Raw genomic sequence first — 25,341 nt, forward strand, 5'->3', positions numbered from 1 at the left:
TTTTTTCATGAAATTTCAATCACATACTAAACCATGACTTTTTGTGTGAAATTCTGAAGGCATATTATACTTTTAAAGAATTAAAGAATATCTACTCAAACTTTTTTCATGAAATTGTGAAGGTATACTGCACAATGGTTTTTAGAATAGAACCACTCACAAATGAACAAGCAACGCACAAATATTGAAGGGTTGAAAATTTTACTGTTAGCTTGAGAACAAATATACTGTACAAAGGTATAATTTCCATGAATACATAAAAAAAAAACATTCACTCCGAGATTCTCCTCTCTTCATTCCAATAACACTTTACAGTCTGCAACAAAACCCTCAGTCCAGATGTTATCCCCTCATCCGTGCGTCACTCTGCAGAGAGCACGGACACTTCTTGAAGATGTTGTCGCACCACCTGATCCAGCACCTTGCTCACACCTTTACAAGCCGTCATGGCAGCTTCGATCAGCGACTCCAAGTGATCCTGATGTAGTCTGGCGTCCATCTGCAGCAGAGCGATCTGTCCGCCTCGAGGTAGCACTGCTAAGGCCAGAGAGCTCACTCCTCCACTTTCCTCTGCATAGCAAAGGTCAGCAAGGGGCGTCTCATCCACAAACCCGACTGTGCAGGCACACACGTAGTCACGCATGGGGATGCCGGCATCAATCACCGCCAAAGTGGCAGCGTTCACACACACGCTGTAGTTCCCTCCGTCTGACTGCAGAATCTGTTAGAAAAGATTAGTGTGTTTATTAGTACTGTTCCCAAGATGGAAAGCCCAACACGTCAAATCTACCTCACTGTTCAGCATTCACCTTGACATAGATGTCTATTTGAGAACGTGGGTAAAGCTGGGTCATCACGGCAGCTTCAAACGTCTGCTTGAGGTGGAGGCTCATCTCAGTCGACTTGCGGTCTCCGTGTGGTCTCCTCTTCCTCTCCGCCGTGCTGAATGTGGCCATGCTGTACTGACAGTTGATAACGGCCCGATCATGGCGAATCCGGCTGCGTGAACCTCGCACCTAAGGGTGACAAATGCGTCACTGACGGCACCAATCAATAGTTTATGTGCTGTTCCTTAATTAGGGTGGATTGTTAGTTCAATACTATCATTAATCAGGTTTATGGGAATTGTGTTGTATCGTGTTTTTTTAATTTAAAGCAAATTATAATTAAAAACTGGAACAGAGATGTGTATGTGGGTGCACAATATATATTGGGACAATAAATTACCAGCTGATAAGGGGAAATTTATGTTACCTGGTATGTATTATCCCATTAGTGAAATTAAAACTGATAAATCAAGCCAAAAATAAGAAGCAAGACGGTTTTCAATTACTTAACAAGTGGAGCATCTACTTCCCAATACAGTAGGCATCAGTATGCCATTTAAAGTTGTTTTGCCAGTAAATACAAAGAAGAATAAACAGGCGAGGCTCGCTGACCCCAGCACCAAACATATCATCGCCAGTGTGGATGTTTTTCACATTTTCAGAGAAAGGCAACACGTACCCTAAACTATTGTTTATTAAATTATTTTAAAAATACAAACATGTCAAATTATCAGTTATCTTACCGGAATTGGCAGTGGTGGTAAACTGGACTACTTTATATTGATGGCATTAATCATATTTGCCCTGGGGCTGAACTGTTAACTTGAATGTTATCAAAATCGCGATATGGATGAATGCAATATCCAAATCACAGGAGGCCCAATATTTAATAATGGTAAAATATGTGTCAAAATACCATTCTGAATGAAGTATTGTTAATGCTGCACACATGTCATGCCTTATAAATGGTATTCCCTCTAACTAACCTACTAACTAACTATATACTAAATCACACAATGATCATTTCAATATATTTTCAGTGAAAATGACAATACGTTAATATTGTGAATGGTATTTCAGTATCAGAGAAAAAAAATACACCCCATTTACAAACCTCAGACAAAACAAACAAAGTTGAATTATCACCTCTTGTAAAGCTTTGACATGAACGAGGCATTACAGACTATGTAAAGATAAAAAATATATGGAAGAGCTGTTATAATGGAAGACAATAAATGTATTGTGTTATGTTTAACTAAAAAGGGCCAGGAAGTTTATTTTGTTATTTACATACATACACGCACACATACATGTATACACACAGTCATGAAAAAAATTATTAGACCAACCTTGTTTTCTTCAATTTCTTGTTCATTTAATGCCTGGTACAACTACAATGTACTACCTGGTACATTTGTTTGGACAAATATAATGATTTTGGTTATTATCAAGAAAACCACGGAAAATGGCTAGATATCAGCTCTTAAATTAAACTCTTGTGAGCTATTTTTGTTGTTATCATTATATTTGTCCAAACAAATGTACCTTTAGTTATAACATGCATTTAAATGAACAAGAAATTGAGGAAAACAATGGTCTTGTAGTTTTTCATGACTAGATAGATAGTCATTGATTTTAACCACATCGTCCAGCCCTGGATAGATTAACTGTACATTTACTATACATGTGGCTGGTGGTTAAAAAAGTAAAGCAGTCTGACAAATTTAGGCCATTTGAACTGTGGTAATTTATGATGAGCATTATGGGAAATTATCAAAACATACTGGTCCAAGACAACAACAATAACCTGCTGTTAGTTTAAAAGTAATTCTGTTTAGAAACATGCACATAATAAGCCCCCTTCTTAATACATGTACAGTATATTTCGTCCTGATGCATAGTGCCCTGCTTCCCTGCTATTATAAATGCTTGCTGTTACTGCTGGCTAACCCACCCGTGCATCCATCGCTACTTACTTCATGTGGACCGTACACCACAGCCAGAGCTTTCGTGTTTCCCTGCTCTAAATAGGCAGAGCCGTCCGCCTGAGCGAACACACCCATACGGGCCTGAACCTTCCGCAGCTCGGTGGCTTTTCTTCCATCTAAACGGTATCCCTGATCAGACAGCAGCTCCAGGCCCGCCATGTTTCCGCAAACTTCGAATGGACCGGAATGAACAACCACAAGACCCCACGTGTCTACGGCTGGACTACATTACCCACAAACCCACTGGCTGGAAGGACTACGGCAGAGCAAACGGTTCAAAAAAATCGACGTTTGGATTATTAGTGCAAATGGGAATGCAATTTTGCCAAGTATAGCCGAAGTTATCATTCATTATAAACATTTATATATAAGACGGCATTTAAATCCTAACGAGCCTACCTAATCTTATCCTTCTTTTAAATTAAAATTTAATTCATTTTTTGTTTGTTTTCTTGTTTCTTTTTTATCATTTGATAATCGGCTTTGTGTTGCTTTTTTGCATGAATTGTGCTATTGAAACTAGGACTGCAAGCAGTACTGAACGGGCCCTCGCAGTACACGTGTGTCGGGGCATGCTGCCGTCGGGGTGTGTGCGTTACAGGGGCCAGTCTATACCACCCCTATGAATTTCATTGCATTAAGTGTTGTAGTGTGGCCACGGTACCAAATATGAAATTAGACCACCGCAGTGCCACCTAGGGGCCGATCAATAAAACCTTAAAGGGTTATCCTCAGGAGGGCATTGACAATAATTGTACCAAGTTTTGTATAATAATGCACAAACTATCCCTTTAATCCTCATACAGTGTCTGAAGGAGGACTCTTAACTGATATGTATAAGTTAGAAGAGGCAGGTAGCAATGGTGGAAAGTAACTATGTACATTTACTCAAGTACTGGACTTAAAATAAAATTTTGAGGTACTTTTATGTACATTTTATGTAACTTTATACTTCTACTCCACTACATTTTGAGACATATATTGTACTTTTTATTCCTCTACATTTAGCTGACAGCTTTAATTAATTTTCAGGTCAAGATTTGAAATGAAAAACATGACACATTTAAAATGATTACCCATTTTTATAAATTAAACCACTTAAAAGTTTATTAGGTAGTTAAATTGAGCGGAGTGCAGTCACTTCACAGTGTGGTATTAGTATTTTTACTGAAAGTACCACTGTCTTTTTTACTTCTTTACTTTTTTTTCTTTATTTATTTTTGTTTATTTATTTATTTATTTATTTTTTGTTATCATTTTTTAAAATTTTTTAAATATATTTTTTTAATTATTATTTTTTCTTTCCTTTCTTTCTTTCGCTTCTGCGCATGCGCGGCCTTTCTACTTTAAAAAAAATAAAGAAGTAAAAAAGACAGTGGTGGAAGAAGTGTTCAGATCCTTTACTTCAGTAAAAGTACTAATACCACACTGTGAAATGACTCCACTCCGCTCATTTTAACTACCTAATAAACTTTTAAGTGGTTTAATTTATAAAAATGGGTAATCATTTTAAATGTGTCATGTTTTTCATTTTAAATCTTGACCTGAAAGTAACTAAAGCTGTCAGCTAAATGTAGAGGAATAAAAAGTACAATATATGTCTCAAAATGTAGTGGAGTAGAAGTATAAAGTTACATAAAATGTACATAAAAGTACCTCAAAATTTTACTTTAAGTCCAGTACTTGAGTAAATGTACATAGTTACTTTCCACCATTGCTACCTGCCTCTTCTAACTTATACATATCAGTTAAGAGTCCTCTTTCAGAAACTGTATGAGGATTAAAGGGATAGTTTGTGCATTATTATACAAAACTTGGTACAATTATTGTCAATGCCCTCCTGAGGGTACACTACAACACCTAAGGCAATGAAATTCATAGGGGTGGTATAGACTGGCCCCTGTAACGCACACACCCCGACGGCAGCATGCCCCGACACACGTGTACTGCGAGGGCCCGTTCAGTACTGCATGCAATCCTAGTTATTATTGTAATTAATTTCTCTACAATTTGAAATGAGAAATGTATAAAGTTGTTGGACTTGTGAAACTCATTGTCCTTTGGTATAATTCTCTAACCTCTTACTTAATCCTTTTTTGTATTTTTATTGACTTATGTCACACATTTAACAGTAAGTTTCATGTTATCTGTATGTATGTATGTATGTATGTATATGTATGTACAATTCTTGTTCCTTTAAAAATAATGAATGAATGGTGGTAGGGAAATCCTGGTAAAATTGGCAACTAAATCTTAAAAAAGTACTGTATGAATCTACTTTTTAATCTACATTGGATATATTATAAATATGATTTATTTCAAAGAGAACACTCTTTAAGTACATGCTCAAGAACCACTGGATATATCCAAATTACAAAATACAAAGTATAAGTCAGGAGATGGCTACAATATATATATATATGTATGTATATATATATATATATATATATATATATATAGTAGCAGGAATAGTGATGAACTGGAGACTGGACCTTCCAGACACAGATGTTTTTTTATACAATAATCACTTGACACACATCAACTGCACTCAAGTGGTCTCCATTTCACTAACTGTTACACTGCTGGCAGAAACTAGTTGGAACTCTGTTGAATTAGTTCAGTTACTTTAAAGGGGATGAATTATATAATTATGCAATCATTTATTTTACCTTATAGTTTTTAAATTAATTACTATTTTGTAAAAATCTTTTTTCACTTTGATATATCGACCATGATTTCATGTGTAAAAGCAACAAAAGGGTGAAACATCCAAGGGATACCTTTGCAAGGCACTGTGTGTGTGTGTGTGTGTGTGTGTATATATATACATATATATATATATACACACACACACATTCATGTGTCAAATTACAGAACTGTGCACAATGATGTGACTTTATTTGCTTATTTGCTGACTCTTGTTAATATAGTGGACCCCTGCAGCACACTTCTATTATCTTGCAACAATGTAATAAACCCCTAGGTCTTTATTACATTTATCAACTACTCTGGACCACTATGTGTTTAAAATTTAGACCTGGTGATAGAATTTCTGTATGAGTATGCTAGTGAATATAATACATATTATTCAGTCTCACAAGGGATTGAGAGTTACACAACTTCCAACACTTTTAAAAATAAAATTTATTAGCATCTCTAATGTGTATAAATAAAAACATATATGAAACAATGTATATACGTATGATGTAATGAGTTTAACAATAACAGGGTTACATGTGATACAAAGGAGCAGTCTTTATTTTAGCCAGTGTATTGTGAGGAAAACTGTACCTTGAAATCAAGCCTTCAAATATGCATACCTATAAGTTGCAAATCTACATTCTTCCATAAGAATGAAACGAAGTAATCAGTCCGGGGGTGGCATCAGGGAGAATACGGTAAATATGCAGTTTTGTGTTCCTGTTTCGTAAGATTTAAAAACATCTTTGATTTAATACATTACAAATTCTGTACTTTTTTAACTGACAATGTTGAGGCCCACAGCCGCAACATATTCACACCGACCTTCTCAGCTTAACATTACACTCAATAAAAATCCTAAAAAGGATTTCACTTCACTCTTTTCAGTTAACTGAAGTCACATTGTTCCACAGACTCATAACAAACGGTCTTTATAAGCAGACCCGAAATCTAGGGACAATATGACTATAATGTTAGACACAGCGACAAAAGAATAGTTAGATACCAAATGACAAATTTTACATGTAACTAACAGATCCACAAGGATCAAACAAACAACTCGATTTGCATTTTACTAATGTAACAAGGTTTGTCATTTTCTGCGATGATTTGCTGTGCCTGGGTCAGAAGAAGACAGTGGATGGATGCTTTTGTTGGGGGTCAGAGGACTCGGCTCTCTAGGTCAAAAGCAAAGAAAGGAAAGAACTTTCCTTTCTTCTTGTGTCACCCAATGTTTTCTATTTGGTCATGCTTTCAACACTCAACGTGTTCAAACGTCTTACAAAACTGACAGATATGCACATAGGACGAATGCTACCTCCAATAGCCGGCCAGAATTTTACAATAGCCAATGCAATGTGGACTTGTAACAGACCATTAAATATACACTATTGAAGAGTGGAGGGGATAGCCTACTAAACACACAAGCACAAATGTGTGTCAGGCTGCCGTCGACAGGTCAGTTACAATGTGTGGACTATTATTGGCCATTGTCTCAGTTTTTCCTCATAAATTGAAAAATATCACATTTTAAAAAGGGGATAACAACATCCAAGACTAACTGCTTCAAAGTAAAAAAAAAACAACCAAAAAACAGTGGGTAGGTACAAAAGAAAAAGAAAAAAGTGGTGTGTCTGCTTTAATACGCAGGTGTATGTGACAGTGAGAGGTTATCGGCACCCAAGGATCATGGCGACCTCATTCAGCCTTATGGAATGAAGGGACTATGTAGTAGATCTGAAAAACGATGGTCTCTGCTCCATCCCAAGTCTTTAGAAGAGTGCAAAGATCCCCTTATTTCCCTGATATATCCATGTTCTCGCATCCTAAAACTCTGCAAACTCCTTTGCGCATTTTTCTGTTAAAGAAACGCGGATTTCCTCCTCCTCGTAGTCATCAAAGTTGCTGGTGTCCCCTGGGCCTCTGCACTTTGGTATGAAAGGAGCTTCCACCTGCAAGAACAAGAGCAATACATATTTTAATAGGCAGGAGTTATATTTATGTTGACACTGAACATATTGAAAGGAAAGGGGGTTTTTTTTCTCTGAGGAAGGACAAACTTTCTTACAGAGAAATTTCAAGAAACAACTTCAAATACCCTTCAGCAACGTACCTTACAGTGTCAAACTGGCATGAATGAATAATGCTAATACAATGAATTAAAGCAGACCACCAGCAGGGTTGAAAAGCATGTTTTCTTTTTAAAAGAGAGCCAAAATCAAACAATTCATCGTAGTCACAAACTTTAAAATCATACATCAAGTAAATTATGGTCAGATTGTCAAATTTCTGCCAGTCCTTAAATAAATCATGTGTCACAAATGGTCAGCAAAAATAATCAAATCTGAGTTTAAACCTATTAAATGCCAAAATAAAACTGTTCACACTTATCCGATCTTTTATAAAAAACAATACATTCTGTGCTCATCGACACAACTGGGAACCAACTGATGACCTCAACTGTCACATGACAAAAAAATCTGTGAAAGTTCAGCTGTTTACACAGAGCAGAGAGGAGAGGACAAGAGAGTATATTAGATATAACTGTGTAAAACTGCACAGAAGACATTTTTAAGTTCTCCGTACTTTTAGCCATGATGGTTTCCATATAGGTTCAAGAATGATACACTATAGTGAAAAGCAAGGCCACAGTGAGTAAAAAGTGACAGGTGGAAAGAATTTCCTGAAACCCCTTGGGGCTTTAGAGGGTTAAAGGGGTCAGTATTCTTTAAACTGAGCTTTGTCAGATGGTCAGTGTGAAACCCCCTGCCTCCACACCTTTCCAACATCAAGATTGGGCAGCTGGGACCCAACAATTTCTGTAGCTTTCCAAAACAGACAATCTAAGGCACATTACACAGCAGGCAACACAGTGTGCAGGATTTGAACTTCTCCCTCAAGCTTTCTTTCCTTTCTCACAACCACCTTTGTTTGTTTGCACAAACACCATGAATTTCTTTGAGGAGAGAGAACGTCCTAAAGTGTTCGCTTTAATACCCATTTTAACAATTTCCATGTCTACCTCCTTTCTTTGACAGCAGGCTTTTTATCCCAGTATCAAGTGTTGCCATTCGAAACCGCCTAAAACACCTGTGCTTTCATGGCCGGACAATGCTTGGTACAAACTGTTCTCATCTCTAGCAGACCCCAGCCTTTACAGCTACCAAATGTCATGGATTTTTGCATAAGCCAGTAAACTTTGAAAGAGCACCTTTGCTGGCTATAGTTTCTACTTTCACACCTATATTTTCTGTGTTTATATGTTATGATTACTTGACATTTAATCCATTAAAAACTCGACAGAGTACATGAAACAGCATATGGTGATTCTGTTTTCTCTAAAATGCTACAATACACCATTTACTGAGCATTCAAATTCTCAGGTTGTCCTCAGTCTATTGTCAATAGCTGTCACATCTGTGTGCAGACTGCATGTTTCCAGGCTAAGGTTCATATTCCTGAGGCTTGACATGAAGCAAGCTTAAATCTTCAGTGTACTCAGTTCTGCAAAGTTGTTCGTCCACCTCCCTCAACTCTGTATTTACTAAACACGTAGTTTGTTTGGCTGTCAGAGAAAAGACAATGATGGTGGAAAGATACAGAAAACTGGTGTTGACTGGGATTCAGAATCATACTAAAAAGTCAAATTTATGGAAAATTGTAAAATCGAAGTCTTATATAATTGTAATTACAATCTATTTGGGTTTCGGACAGCTGGTTGGACAAAACAAGACAGTATATCACATTTTCTTAGAGACTAAACAATTATTAATCAAGAAAATAATTGCGGTAATGGCAAGAAAATGAAAGTGAAAATGGCTTATTGCAAAAAAAAACAAAAAACATACATTGTCATGCTGCAGTACTTAAGGAGCTAAATCATCTTTTTCAATGAGTAGAAGATGTAAATAGACAAGAAAAACAAAACAGGCTATCTGGATGTGTTATGTGTCAAGTGTAGCTACTTTATCTACACCATAGTTTCCCAAAACATTGTGATGTAGAAGCAGCTAATTCGTAACCAGTAACAACAGTGATAAAAGCATGTGGGCAACACTGAATTGGGGGAAGAACATACATAGTAAATAAAGGGGGCTGAAATGAAAAATGATTATATCCCATGACAAATCCCAGGTGGAAGGGTGAAATTTATGGATTAAATTGACAAAAAAGCCAGCCTGAAGTTGATAAAACTGTTGTATGATTTCATAATAATAAGGTTAAACTAAATAAACAGATCAATGGAATTCTAGCCCGAGCTAAATATCTACTTTGATTAATCGAAGAACTCCATTATCATTGTCATTGTGTAAAATGGCATCTGGCACTGAAGCTCAGAGCCAGCAGTGGAGCTGAAAAAAAAAAACCCCACTCCGACTGGCCAGTTGTAAAATCACTGCTAACATTCAAGCAGCAACATGGTCCATACAGCTGCAAATGATCATCACACAGTGCCATGAAACAGAATTGATCCTAAGAAAACTTTCCACAATCAAAATAATATAAAATAATACAACTGGAGCATCATAGTTCATACTTGGAATTGGACAACTAGCAAGATAAAAATCGATATCAACAAATCAATATCTAATTATCTTGTTTTCTTTACGGGGGCAACAGTGTCGGGTGTCATTACAAAATGTGTGCCTTGCCTTTCTCTCGTAGATTGCGATCCAGTCTGTTGTGGCGAACCATTTATGGCCCTTGATGTCGTTGACTCCGTTCTTCAGGTTGCCGTAACGTTTGGTCAGATCCACCTGCAGCAGGTTTCTCAACAGGTCCTTTAAGTCGGAGCTGAAGTGGGACGGGAATCGTACCTAGTAAGAAAAAGAAATAAGTAAATGATTTTGTACATGCACACCTTTACCTAATTTATTCTCAAACTACATATTGGAAGTACATTCCAAATTAAAGGACTTTACAGAAATAGCCAAAACTAAAACACTGCTTACCTTCCCAGACACGATCTTCTCATAGATCTGAATCGGCTGATCTGCAAAGAATGGAGGGTATCCAGCTGCCATTTCATAGATTAGGACTCCAAGGGCCCACCAGTCCACAGCTTTGTTATAGCCCTAAAATAGAATAGAAAGCTTTATTGTCATTATATAGTAAATACAATGAGATTACGGGTGTCACTCCATTAGTGCATTAGATACAAGACGGACACCACTGATGTATAACTTCCTTTGTAGTGTGGATAAATATAATTATTAAATAAAAACAGGCCCATTTTACTCAGCTGCATATTTACGGGTGTGTTTGCCCTATAATATCATAAGCACAAAAACCTCAGACCTTAACACGGGCAGACAGCAGTTGTAAGTGATGCAATTCATGATGTTATCAGCTGCCACAATCGCCCGCGAGGTTTTAAAGCTGATAAAAAGTAAGATTTATCGCCCTCGAAAATAAGCACATTGAGTCTTTGTGCTGCATTACATTGATGGTTTACTGGCTGTCTACTGGTTTCTTTTTCCTGTTGTGTAGATTTTGTCAGTAATCACTGTGCAGCAAGCATAGCGACATATCTTAACTTGAATTAGTTTGACATCTTATCTGCTTAAAAATTCCGTTGAAACTGTCCTTGAAAGCTAAACATGGCCCACGTTTAACCAACCATCTACTCCAAGAAAAAAGGAAGTAAACAACAATCTGCTCCCAAAAATGCTATTTGTTTTGCAGTTTTTTGAATAAAAAAAAGAAAAATTGAACATTGTGGAGATTAATTTGTTCAAGCATGTAAAAAAATTAAGAAAGAAAAAAAAGAAATCCATACTTTGCTGAGAATGATTTCTGGTGCCAGGTACTCCGGTGTCCCACACAACGTCCAAGTCCTGCCTTTTACCCGCTTGGCAAATCCAAAGTCTGTCACCTTTAAGGAACACACATACAATACATGGGCAAAGTGTGGACTAATAACTAGAGCAGTATTACGTATTCATTTATTATTGTTCTAACTCACCTGAATGTAGCCGTGGTGGTCAATGAGAAGGTTCTCAGGTTTCAGATCTCTGTATATGAGATCTAGTGAATGGAGGTACTCAAATGTCAGCACTATCTGGGCGGCATAAAACCGTGCATGTGGTTCACTGCAGAGGAGGAAAGAAATGTGGTCACATCTCTGTAGTTCTCAAGAACTAATCAATGTGTGTTATGACACAGCAGAAAATAAAAAATGAAATCAAGACTGAATTCAATAAAGAGACAGTGGCTATGATTACATGCACACTAATATTCAGAATATGATACAGGTCATGGAATCAGTATTTCTCCAAGGCATGTGGCATATGCCGATATAATTTGGGTTTTAGAAGCATTGTATACAGCGCTTTCAGAATATGCGTCCCAGTTGTGGCCTTTACCACAATTTGTTTGTTTGTTTGTTTGCAACACACGGCATCTTGCCTTAGCTCTGTGTGTTGCTATGGTTATTGTACACAAATCGACTAGTCAACAGTTTGAAAGGCTGGGTTAGAGATGCATGTTCCAAAAAATCAGCCCACATTCTGTTGGGAAGGAGAAACACGCCTACGGTACTTTAAAACATTATGAAAAACTTTTTGCATTTACGCAAATATTGCAACACCGACCTTTTCAAGAAAGGGGTTGAAGGGATGAAAGAGAGGCAGCTATGTTCACACGTTTGAACAAGTCGGCCACCAGTGGAAGACTTTGAAAAAAGAAAACGGTTTTGATGCAATGAAGCAAACTAGCACAAGTGGCTCCAACTGCTACACTTTAACTATAATAGTCCAGGTGAAATGTGAAAATGACGTTCACTTTTTCAAACTTGGTACACTTGTACAGTTTGGGGCCATTAACTATTCACCTGAACAGTTTATGATGTTGTATATGCTATCCCTGTAAACCTTGACCATCAAAACATGGGGGTAGACGTCACCTTTTCTGTGTTATCATGTTTGGTTAAGGAGATATGATGCAAAATACATAGTTCAGTTATGGAGGAAAGTCAAATGGCCGCCATGGCTGCCACGAGACATTTTTGCAATGGCTCCATTTCTGAAAATGTACAGGGCCCCAAACTGTACAAGTGTACCAAATTTCATGCTTTTATGAAAAAGTGAACATATCACCACAAACTTGGCACATAACGCCTGGATTAGAAATGCAGTTTTTGAAAACAAAGTTTACATAATTAATTTATACCCACAGCAATCAATGTATATATTCACTTTATGTTATCAGCTATCATTATTACTTTGATTGTATGTTTTGATCATGATTATTTAATGTTTGCAAATTTCCAGAGTAAGGGAACAATAGGACTTGTCTAGCTGTTAGCTAGCTTAGCATGTCGGGTATGAGATACCAGGAGAGAGGAGACAATCGTTTCATTTCATATATTAAAAGATGTTTTGTTTACATGACTGATAGGGTTCATGAAACACCAAATTATGTTGAAAAACAAGCACTTTTGAAGGTGTATTTTCAAATGCATTCATATTCCTAACCAAGAAAACACAATGGTTAAAATTAAGCATTTTTAAAGCTTTCAGGACAAGAAAATTGTCTTTTTTGGAACAACTAAATAAACTGTTGTGCATGTTACCATAGCCAGTGTGTATTTATATGAAATTAATTGATGACTGGCACAATATAAAACTCACCTGAACCTTCCAATTCGTCTTAGGTGTGAGAACATTTCTCCTCCTGGAACGTACTCCATCACCATGTACAAATTGGAGTTGTCCTAAGAAAGGTCAAAAGACACTTATGCCATGCTCCAAAGCTAAATAAAGGAATTTCAGTTTTTGAATAAACAGTTTTTAAAAATCACACCTTACCTTAAACGCATACTCAAGTTTGACGAGAAAGGGGAAGCTCACAGCCTGTAATATCCTCTTCTCGTTTAATGTGTGTTCTATTTGCTTGAGTTTGACCACCTGAGAGATTAAAACAGGACCTTGTCAGGAAAATCTCACTTACATTAGCAACAGAGATAGCAGGCAGTGAAAGGAAAAGCAGCTTTTAGTTATGTATTTATTTTACTTGTGTTCCCTAGTAACCAACAGGTTTTAACAGCATTTTTTAAGGAAGATAAGAAGGTTATCTGTATTAAGTGTTCGTTCTCATGTCAACACTATAATCTATTCAGAAATGTTCCATGAGGCTTGACACATGCTTCTACTAACCTTCTGCTTGTCCAGTATTTTCATGGCAAAGTATTGCTCTGTTCCTTTGTGTTTGACCAGCATGACTCTTCCAAATGAGCCAGTACCCAGGGTCTTTAATCTTTCAAAGTCATCTAGGCACGTTGTGCTCTGTGAAAATAGCAACGTGTTAGCCTGTTCTATGGACGCAGCTTCTAAAAAGTTTCCATTTTCAGAAGTCTCACCTGTGGTGGGCATTCCCATTTCCGTAAGAAATCTTCTTTGGCTTTGGCTAGAAACTCTTTCACTAAAAAAAAAGGAGCCAAGCAGATACAGTTAGCATATAGCTCTTGTCTGGTGGAAAACAAAATGGCATAAAAACACATTTGGGTTTTAGGTTAAACTGGCAAAAAGATCAAATGCTATCGTATTAGAGGGGGAAAGGAACAAAATGTAGGAAATGGATATCAAACTTTAAATCAACGGAGCAGAACATGGGCAAAGTCAACTCTCATCTGGATATTATACATTACATAGAATACTAAAAATACTTTGCTCTAAAGATAATACAAAACACAAACACAAGACAACAACATCCAAGACAGGCAGACTAGTGATGCATTTATGTTATTTAGTAGCCTTATTCAAAATGGGAGGGGGCAGCACAACACTTAGAATTACAGGGGAAGTTTATCTGATCATCTTGTGCATCACTCGATACAGTTTGGGGGAAGGCTATTAAACACAGCATAAAAAATGGTAAGCAAAGACAAACCAATGTATGGAAAATCCAGATTGAGAGAATGTGGATAACAGAAACACTGACTCATTATCAAAGCACACATTAAAAGCAAGCACATCTAGCAAGTCATCTCAATGAGACCAATGCCATTCTGCCATTCTGGTCATCTTTTGGGGGAATGAGCGTACCAAAAGTCTCTATTGATCACCAAGGTTTTGCAGGAACAATCACCCACATGGATGGGATGATACAGAAGAGAAGACAGAGAGAAATATAGAGTTCATGTACATAACAACAAGTATAACACATCAACAACCATGAAGCATATGTAGTGATTAAAAGCAACAGGAATGAGAACAGAGTTGACGTTCACTTGAGGAATTTAAACAGAGACTGACTGTCTACCATGTAGCAGATATTCAGTCGTGCATATTAGGTCAGATTGACAAGATAACACCACATACTAGAGAACAAAGCGCTCAAAACCTACTTTATACCGCAAAGCTTTTGACCCTTCTGAGGCTTATAATGAGGGGTTTTATTCCTGCAACATAATCTGACAACGTCTCTCCTGATATCTGCTTTGAAATTATGATGGCTGCTTTTAGAAAACTAGAACTAGTAGTAATTACAGAAAACAAATTTGCATATAGTCTTATTTTGTTCACGGTCATTTTTCAGTCAAAAATACCAAACATTTCCACATTTTAGCTTTGATTTGCTGACAGTAACAACCATTCAATGAAACGTCACAATTTTCCACAATCCCAAGATGATAATGTCCAACAAACTGTCCTCAAACGCTGGAATCGGGGTGCACGATTTGGAAAAAGTATCTCACTGCAATTACTTTGACTGAGTGCAATTGCAAAATCATTCACAACACTGGAGGTAATGGTGATATTTGCATCAATATTCTACTTTTCATTCAAAATATATAAAAATGATCGTGGTGTGAATTTTTGTGGGGATCTATACCAAACAAAGATTCTTTCTTAAGTCTGTAGAATACAATTTACAGGCTAGGACATCTCAGCCGTACCCTTGAACCATATTTTGATAAATGTTGATACATTTTCTGACGACCAACAGATTAAGGGTAAAACATTACTAAACATGGCAGCTCTACTGTGACATTTTATAAACCACATGAGTAATCAAGAGAAGAACCTGCAGACAAACTGATAATGAAAAACAGTTAGTTGCAGACCAACAAAATCACACTCACAATTACTTAAAATCCCTTATCCAACAAAGATACTATAAACAGTTTTAAAAAATGAGATCTGACATACAAGATATTTTTGTAGGCACAAGCATCACTCCAACATTGTGTACCTACAGGGAAAAATAGTCCAAAGCCAGCACAGTGGGCCACCCCTTCCTACCAGCAATGCCAAAATCCAGACAAGCATAACATGGTTGAGTTAAGTTGGCCTGTACCCTTACTAGGCCATAAGGTGAAATACGATTTTAATTTCCACACTTGGGCAATACTTTTTAAATGTGTTTTTGCATTGACATTGCATGGGCTTTGAGTTAAAAGATCCATAAATGTTTATAAATGTGAATTTAAAAATATATCAAATAAAATACATCTGAAACAAGTGCTGGTGCATTGGCATGCTCAACTGTCAATTCAGAAAATGAAATGTGGCAAATTAATATAAAACACATTTAACGTCAGTGACTGGCACCAAGCTAAGTTAAAATATGCACATAGTACATTTTTGCTAAACACATATGTGCCAACATTTTCAGTAGTGACTGTAAAATCAGAGGAAGAAAAAAAGATGGCTGAAATTTGTCAAAATCTCGCTCTTAATTTTGAATAATGCCAACAATGGACAATTCTACCAAAGATCCATTATACAACTCAAATTTAGCCCAGAATTTGTCATGGTATTATGTTTAAAAGTCACAGTATTTCTCATCCTTACATGCATTACAATTTATCTCAGTTGGCTGACCATGACACTAACAAAGCTGAGGTTGTGGGTATAAAAAACAATAAATGTACCGACTGCCTCACATATAAATAGGTTGGCGGGGTCCTCTGAGTGCATCGATACAGCAAGCGTACAACCAGCCAGGTATTCAATCCCAAAATCCAGCGATACTTCTCCTTCCGAATCGCCCTTCTCAGTGAGAAGTCCTGTGCACGACCACGCAGACTGCAATGGTGCGGACCATCTCCAGGGTAACACGGCACGTCTCTTACTCATCACTATCAGCCCTATCACTATCATCAGAGCCTTCATCCAATGTAGCTCTTTCCTCTGTTTCCTTGGAAACATTTGCACAATTTTGGCACCAACATCAGTATAAGACATAAGACATACAGGAATATCTTCCTGTCTCACATTTGCCTCGCTTGCAACTGCAGTGGACTACCTGCAGCACGTTTTCAGAGGCCAAGATTTCTACTCATCCGGGTCACTGTTAACGCCTCAGCCTCAAGGTGCCAACCACTGCCAACAAGTGAAAGGGGCACACATTATACCTTTAGGAAAATGCTTAATTATTTTTGCTTGGTAGTTTGCCCATACAGGCATCACCTCTCAGGTGCATGGATAGTTAAGCTGATGATGCCATGCAGGAAATGTTGTATCTTGCATCATTGACATTTTCAACAGATGTCTCGCTGTACAGGTGGCACACATATTCACAAAGTAGTTCAAAGTCCAGGTTTAAACTGCTACCCAGATTTGCACAACTGTGTGTAAGCTACAGAAAATGCCTCTCTTCTCTACAACCTGAGATGAATTCCAATAACTGGCGAACACACAGTGGTGCCAAGAGCTGGTGACACCTTAGATAAGTCAGTGACCCTCGTTCTGTCTCCAACTCCCGTGAAAAAATACAACCTACACGGTAAATCTGTCTGCAGACCTACAGCAATCACTGGCAAATCAGCATCAGGGCTCTTCATGACTACAGTTTGATTATTACTGTGCAACATATTGTGCATGTAAAAACACCCTGGTGTCACATTCCTCATGATGACATGTCAGATCTACTATAGCACTGCGAGTTTGCAAACCTTCACTTAAAGTCACACAGTCACACAGTTGTCTATGTGCTATGTAGAAGCTGAAGTCCTTGCCCAGAGTAGAAGGATCAGCATCACATCATACAATAGAGAAATTCTGCCAGTTTTTCCATTGGATAGAAACCCATCCCATCTAAATTAGCATCAGTTGTGTACCGCCTCGAGGCCCACATAACCACTCTAGAATTTTAATAATAATTTCTAGATATTGATGAAACACAAAGTCTCTTCGTGTACACTCGTCTCTACTGCAGCATGGTCTTGGCGTGCTCTCTGAAGGTACTTAGTATGGACCAAAAGGCTTGAATAATGGCCATGCCATCAAAGAGAATAGCTCCATCTGCTCCATAAATCCAAAATATTATTGTCATAATTACCTGGTCCAGAAGGATCCATACACGGTTTAGCATAGTTATCATTAATACAACATAACATTCAGTGATTTTGTTTCAGTAGTTGCAGCGAGGGATGCTTGACTTTGAAAAAACTATAAGCATTATTGAATATTGAGATCATAACTATTTAACACAACTTATTACAGACTCAGAAAATATCATGCACACTTTTTTTTTATAAATCTTGCCTTTTTAACAGTGCATTATCTTTAATTTTGCATATAATTAAACTGAAAAACAAATTAAAATGAAGTTAGATTAATCAATTACATATATATTTAAATACATAACATAAAAAAATCGTTAAAATTTGTACATTTCCACCACCTACTGAAAGCTACTAAAAATATTTTCAATTAAACTGAATGCGGCACAATAATCATTTTATATCACTAATCTTATTTTCATTATTTTGGAAGCCATAATCATAGCTGGAAATAACATGCGATTAATCGTCCCACCCTAGTGGCAACTCCCATCAATCTTAATGCAGACTCTCCCTGCTTTATTATATGTTACAGATCATACAAGTCAATTATGAGCAATTAAAGCAGCTTGTAGAAAACACTGCTGCTCTACCAGTCCTGCCTGAGGATCTAGGCGTGTTTTAATAAAAAGAGCAACCAGGAGGTTTCAGTCAGTGTCATCTGTCGCCAACCAAGCAGTGTTTCACATATATTCATCCATGTATGTGTACATATATGCAAAATATTACTTAAATGACTCTTGAATGTACCATGAATATTCAATAAATAATGTAATGTTAATTGAAAGTTAGCTCTGGAAACATAAATATGGCTTTTTTTGTACTTCAACTTAAAATGAATTACCCTCAATTCACAACTTGTGTTTTTGTGTATTTTGCCTTTATTTTGTTACCTACTTTGTGGCAGTGGTTTTGTCAGGTGACCTTTCCGACGTTTGCCTGTCTCACTCAAACTTTTACTTGTTGTGTTACTACTACCTGGTAATACAGACTCAACCGATTTTTGTCTACAAACCGCCTGTAGCAAGTGGAGTGAAACCCAGCGTCTTTGGGAATATTGTCAAAGTCAATTTCTATACAATGTGTTTTTTTTCTTTCTTTTTTCTGCTATTTCCTTACTCTCACCCTGCAAGCCAACCCACCGTTTGAAGCAGTTTCACCATGTTTGTGTAAAATGCATCTGTCCCTTTGCGCCTAAGGACCAAATATGCATATAGCATTGTTTACCACCCCTTTTACGCACTGTTGTAGAAGGACATTTTCCTCTTCCTTAATCAATGTTGATAGAAAGGGTGCAGACATCTTGGAATATTGTTTACGTTTTCCAAAAGCGGCCAACTGATTGGCCCTGCAAAGCCTCATCACTCACGACCAAAATATGGAGAAAAAATATGTATACCGTTTTAACATTGACTGCATTGGCAAAGATTTTTCTTTATACTAGAGAAATGTACTGTTTGGTTTCCATAACTATAATAATAGGAAAAGGGGAATTATATTTAGCTAATTTGCTTGTAATTCTGGGAAAATTTCTTATCCACAAATCTAAATTTAGCCACTCCAAACCTCTTTTCTTAGTTTGTGAATAGGAAATCAAACAGCACATTAAATAAATTTCTGAAAAAACAGGAAGTTGTAAAAACTTTTAACTTATGCTCTATGTTTAACATGTCTATGTGAAACCCCCTGCTATGTTCTATTCTGTTTTGTTCTATGTCTAATAATAACTCTCTGTATTTGTATGATTATGTATCAATAAAGGAGGGGGAAAAAGTATTTTCCTTGTTTCAAATCCTTTAGTCCCCCTGGATGCTTGATATTGTAGACTTATTACTTATAGACTTATTCTATATACACAAGGTTTGTAAGAATGTGTAATTTGATACAATAAAGTTTGAAAAGAAAAATATTGCATCCTTTACACACTATGAAAAAACTGCAGGGTAACATATGGAGAACTTTTATGTTCTTGCTTGAAACCAAAAGATCATTTAATTATAGCACAAATTATTTAGTGCCCCATATATAGGAACGGGATTAAAACGCAAAACAGCTTCACTTATTGGCCTATAGTACACTACAGAATAAAACAGGTGACACAGTTGCTCTGTTTAATCTCCCTGCGCAAGCGTGACTGCCTTGGTGCCGTTCCAACCGGTCCAGCTAATGTCAGCTATATACAGTAAACACAGGTACTTTAGTGTATATACAGCACTGTAGGTAACCAGGTCGTCTTGACAGGGCGGCTACACTCCAGACAAATCTGCAGCTCAGGGCACAGTGTCAGCTTAAATGGGTTTAACAGTTAGTCCAAGTGCAGGATCTTGGGATCATAGTTACACTGAAAAGGAAATACCTGGCAGTATGGGAACTATTGCTGATCTGGTCATCTCTGTCTGCCTGAGTTGCTCTGGTTGGCACTGTTCACTGTTCCTGCCCGCCTGGTCTCTCTCAACAGGTCAATAAATCTCAGAGGAAGGTATTCACTGCATCATAAAGTGACGCTACTTAGAACAAACTATGCGCCTAACTGAACACAGATGGTTCTATGCATGTTTTTAAGGCTATAAAAATGCATGAAAAGTAGTTGATAATTTCAGTGTATAAATGACTGATTTCAGGCCAATGCAACAATAAACACTTACAGCTTTTATGTTTATATCATTTATAGGGAAACATTTGTGATTTATTGCTCAGGATGGTAAATGATGACCAGCTGCACACATCAAACTATACCAGCGCAAAGTAACACTGGCCGAGGCCTAGTTACGTCAAACCTTTCAAAGCTTGTAATACCCCTTATCCTCTGACGAAGGTCTGATGACAAGCTGCCCCAGTCAATGACGAGCTGAATGTGAGAAGTGAGCCCTGATGGACTTCTACCCCAGTGAGATTAGACAAGGCGCTCTAAATTAACACAATTTAAGTGTGTTTGTCTGAGTGTGTGTGCAAATGCTGGGAAGACAGTAGTAGGTTCCAGTTTTATGAATGGAAAGAGGGCATTTGTCATTTCTTCACCATATTTGGTCAGTGTGCTGTACAGAGGGACAGCTTTGTTTATGTAGCCAGAAATAAAAATGTGGCAGAGAAGCCCGAGGCAGAGACAGTCCCACACTGCCTTCAAGTAAAATTTATTGACTATTTATAACAATTATTCATGGGTTTGTGGTTTACTGCTGCAGATTTAACATAATCAGTGCAAAGTTTCTGTGTGACACAGCTGGCTGTGTTCACTGAGTCAGCAGCTAAACAAACAGAAAGAACCACATCCTGATTGTTATTCACATAACTTCAGGACGAGATGATAAGATGATGCTAGCCTGAAGATTTTTAGCCATAATCTATACATAGGAAGCGACTGCACGCCACGGCTAACTGTGTATGTGTACAGGCCTGAGCAGCTACCACCATCAAGAGGCATATATGACAGGGGCCTTCTGAGGGCTAATCCCCCCCTCATAGCTAAAGTTAGCAGGCTAGCTGGTCACCAAGCTTGATCTTCTTGTGCTCCAGTTGGCATGCAAACAGCCTTTTAACGCGTGAAATCATCAATATAGGGGGGGATTTATCGATAAGCGTTGCTTTCACGGCTCTGTAACAGGCTTTAATAGTGTTAACACTGTCAATGCTCCCCCTTCCCCACCCCCTAACAGCCACCACAACATCCACGGGGTCTTCTTTGCTACAAGCTAACTTGTCTAGGCCCTTTTGGTGGTAATTTGACGTGGAAAAAATACACAATTTCCTGCATTTATCGTCAACTACAGGGCGAGTGTTTTGCAGCGCTGGTGGGATCACAGTGCGGGGGATGACAGACGGACGCACGGCCCTCCCCTGCTTTAACGTTACTGTAGGACAGTTTATGTTATAACAGGCTAGCTACACACTTTTGAGTAGACTTTATGAGTGTCAAACGCTTAAAATGCAACATAAAACACAGTGAAAGCCAAACAACAACTCGGGCTTACCGCTCTCTAGCTCGTTGCCCTTCTTGGCGGTGGCAGCGTTTCCCATGGTGTGAAGACACGGCGCTCGCTCCGACTGAGAGGAGATGGCGGTGGAGAGCTAACCTTCCTACAGCTGATATCCCCCGAGTTCCTATAAAAAAAAATAGGTAAAAACCCGAACCGATATAAATAGAAAGTCGGTTCAAACGTAAGGAAATACAGTCCAGTATCCCTTCCAGCGACCCCCCTCTCTCTCCCTCTGTCTCTCCCACTCCTTCTTCCCCGTGAAAGATTTCCGCTCTTGCTGGTTCAGTAATGTCTGTATGGTTGACATGAAGCTAGCGGTCACTTGTGTTTCGGACTCAGCTGCTCCCCCTCCCCTCCAACCCTCACTGCTCAGCTGCATTCACGGTATGGCGAGGAGTCGGAGTCGGGTTGGCCAGAGATGCCTGTGTCAAGATACCAAACTTGTCTTGCTTCCGCGCTTTTGGAGCATCACGATTGCATTTACAGATAAAAGCGATTACATTTGAGTACAGGTTTGCGTGACTTTACTAGAGGCTAAAATAGCTTGCATGGGACAGAAAGGCGTCTTGTTAGTCTGTTTTACTAATCCAGCTGTTTAATGGCTGCAACTGCATCTTCAGGGGTGTTCATGTGGCGCACAGGGCAGTACAAGAACTAGACTTTTCAGATATTTTACCTATCAAATTAATCTATTATTAACATTCTCTCACGCAAGTTCAGTATGTGTACAGATAATGTGAAGATAGCCCTGTTCAGAGCATAGTGTACACCACTTTTTACTGCACACTTGTGGTCAAACTACAAACAAGTAAGCTTACAGAGACTTCAAGTAGCTTATAATGATGCGATGAGAATATTACTTCACAATAATACTTACGGAACCTCAATGGAACAACGCAACTGAAATGTTTGTGGCTGCAGGAGTGAATACTCTCCAATTTAAGAAATGTAATGTATAAATTCATCTGCTGTCTTAATGACTCAGAGAATAAAATAGCCATGGGTTTATCCTTCATTGTTGTTGTTTTTATTATTGTTTGTTTGTCCGTTTTTCTTAATCTGGACCCTTAGTCTGAATAAAAGTTGAATTGAAACTGAATATCTATTCCACAGTGTAGAAATACTCTTTTACCTTCAAGTAAAAGTTCTGCACACGTTACTTTAAGGTAATGCACAGCCACCTGAGCTTTTCTAACCTGCACATTCCTGCTTGCACAGCTCATTCCCTCATTTAAATAACTCCACGTGTGTACACATTGTTTCTGCAGTTTGTGCATTTTAAAAATATTGTTTGTATGTTGACTTTTTCCTTTCTTCATATTTTCTATTTAGGCTGCTGTTTTAAAAACCTTTTTTTCTAAAAGTACTAGCACAAAGTAAGATGGACACATATATATCTACACTAAATAGTTATATATAACTATATTAGTATATTACTGTTACTGCCTCCAAAAATAGTGGCATGGAGGTATAAAGCACAAAGCATAATAGAGAAATCCTCAAGTAAAGTAAAAGTGCCATAAAACTACTTTACTACAGTACTTAAGCAAATGCACATAGTTACAGCCCACTACTGCCATTACGATCTTAAATATTTAGCAGGCATGAAGTGTCCCTATCAAAAATGTAATTGTCCCATAACATTTGCATTTTTATTAGCTGAACATATGCTTTGATTCTGTGCATTACAGTGACAAGTTTCTGTATTTATTACTAACAAGGGAAAAGGACTTATAATATCATATAATATAATAGCATATAATAGAACTTACTAAAAGTAAATAAATCAGCAAATTATTAAGTAAAAGTGATGATAAAAAAATGAAAACAATACTCCATTACTTTAGTCTCTGAGCTGTAGTGAAGTAGAAATATAAAATAAGATCATCAAATGAAAAGTAGTAAAATGAAGTAAAAGCACCTCAAATTTGCATGTAATTGAGCAACATAGTCAGTTGCTTTTCACCACTGATTATTCAGTTATTTATTGGATTTATTTGAAGCTTTTCCAAAAACTTGTAATTTTGAGTATTAGTCACTCTTTATTAGCTGCATATTTGATAACTTCGACTCATTGCTCATCACAACAGTTCAAGTTTAAATATTTATATATGAAAAGCATGAAGGACTTGACAGAGAAACAGACCATATTAGGGCTGTTTCTACTACCGGGTAATAGTCGGACAATACCCAGAATGAGGCGGGTCTCACTTGCTGAAACGCCCCTAATTTGAATATTAGCAGTCCTGAGCTGGCTTTTGTCTGGACCTTTTTAGACCCTGTGGAAGACCAGGGACTAATACATTTAAATACTAATACATTTAAACACTAGGGCCAGAAAGCAGAGAATGAATTCAAAGAATGTTTTTAAGTATTATCACAAAAATCCTCACAGATCCTCACATTTTTTAATAAAATCTATAATATAATATCTATAAAATAAAATACTTAAATGGTTCAAATGCAATACATTCCATTTTGTTTAAATGCAAGAATATGTAGTGCACATTAATGAATATTCAAGGAATTATGAATTGTGACAAAACATTGACTATTTATAGGCAGTCTCCTCCTTGTACTACCAGTCACTTTCCCAAGAATTGACCACAATTAACGGCATGCAGTCAAAATTGCATAATGCAACATGGTAAAATTATTTGGCCCTGCAGCAGTCTAAATTGCAGCTCTATTATCTCACTGTGCTAACCACAATAAGCCTACATGTACAGCTGCAAAACTCTCTTGGTACAATTTCATTCAACATTTTATGAATCATAACAAGTTATTTTACTTAAGTATTCAGATTCAGATTCAGATTTGACTTTATTTATCCCACAGCGGGGAAATTTCTTTGTTACAGCCGCAGAAAATCACACAATATTAAGATAAGATAAAAAAAACAATCTAGAAAAGACATTTAACAATATACAAAATATACAAAAATAATAATAATAATATACTATATACAACTTAGTGCAAATTAAGTGGATAATGTGCAGAGTGCAGATTATGTGCAAAAATGTTCAGATTGTGCAGGTGTTGAACAGTCTTATGGCAGCTGGAATGAATGACCTGCGGAAGCGTTCCTTCTTACACCGTGGGTGTAACAGTCTGCTACTGAAGGAGCTGCTCAGAGACCCCACAGTGTCATGCAGGGGGTGAGAGGGGTTGTTCATGATGGATGCCAGCTTGGCTAACATCCTCCTCTCACCCACCTCCTCTATGGAGTCCAGCGGACAGTTCAGGACAGAGCTCGCTCTTCTGATCAGTTTGTTCAGTCTGTTCCTGTCCCTGTCCGTGCAGCCCCCTCTCCAGCAGACCACCGCGTAAAAAATAACGGAAGCCACCACAGAGTCGTAAAAGGTCTTGAGAAGGACCCTGCCGACACCGAAGGACCTCAGTCTCCTCAGCAGGTAGAGACGACTCTGGCCCTTCTTGTACAGGGCGTGGGTGTTGTCAGTCCAGTCCAGTTTGTTATTTAGGTGAACACCCAGGAATTTGTAGTTTTCCACTACCTCAATGTCCAAACCCTGGATGTTCAACGGAGTAAAGAGTGTCTTTTT

General features: G+C 37.7%; 2 protein-coding genes across 4 annotated transcripts; both read right to left on the bottom strand.

Annotated features, from left to right (window-relative positions):
- Positions 1-184: 184 nt before the first annotated feature.
- On the bottom strand, positions 185-3,239 carry exosc4 (exosome component 4). The gene is made up of 3 exons (XM_059343775.1): positions 2,804-3,239; positions 810-1,016; positions 185-721 (listed from the first exon to the last, which is right to left on the bottom strand). The coding sequence occupies exons 1-3, from the start codon at positions 2,972-2,974 to the stop codon at positions 362-364; spliced, it is 738 nt and encodes a 245-aa protein (XP_059199758.1). The 5' UTR covers positions 2,975-3,239; the 3' UTR covers positions 185-361.
- A 2,702-nt stretch (positions 3,240-5,941) lies between these two features.
- prkacbb (protein kinase, cAMP-dependent, catalytic, beta b) lies at positions 5,942-22,257 on the bottom strand. 3 transcript variants are annotated; one of them, XM_059344194.1, is made up of 10 exons: positions 21,773-22,257; positions 13,875-13,936; positions 13,672-13,800; positions 13,324-13,422; positions 13,147-13,229; positions 11,481-11,607; positions 11,295-11,390; positions 10,468-10,590; positions 10,168-10,332; positions 5,942-7,467 (listed from the first exon to the last, which is right to left on the bottom strand). In XM_059344194.1, the coding sequence occupies exons 1-10, from the start codon at positions 21,816-21,818 to the stop codon at positions 7,342-7,344; spliced, it is 1,056 nt and encodes a 351-aa protein (XP_059200177.1). In that variant the 5' UTR covers positions 21,819-22,257; the 3' UTR covers positions 5,942-7,341. The 3 variants fall into 3 exon arrangements, with proteins under 3 accessions (XP_059200177.1, XP_059200175.1, XP_059200176.1); XM_059344192.1 differs by lacking the exon at positions 21,773-22,257 and adding an exon at positions 16,404-16,452; XM_059344193.1 differs by lacking the exon at positions 21,773-22,257 and having other exon boundaries at positions 13,875-19,256.
- Between the last annotated feature and the right edge of the window lie 3,084 nt (positions 22,258-25,341).

Source organism: Centropristis striata, chromosome 11, assembly GCF_030273125.1.
Source record: "Centropristis striata isolate RG_2023a ecotype Rhode Island chromosome 11, C.striata_1.0, whole genome shotgun sequence".
NCBI classification, from domain to species: Eukaryota; Metazoa; Chordata; class Actinopteri; order Perciformes; family Serranidae; genus Centropristis; species Centropristis striata.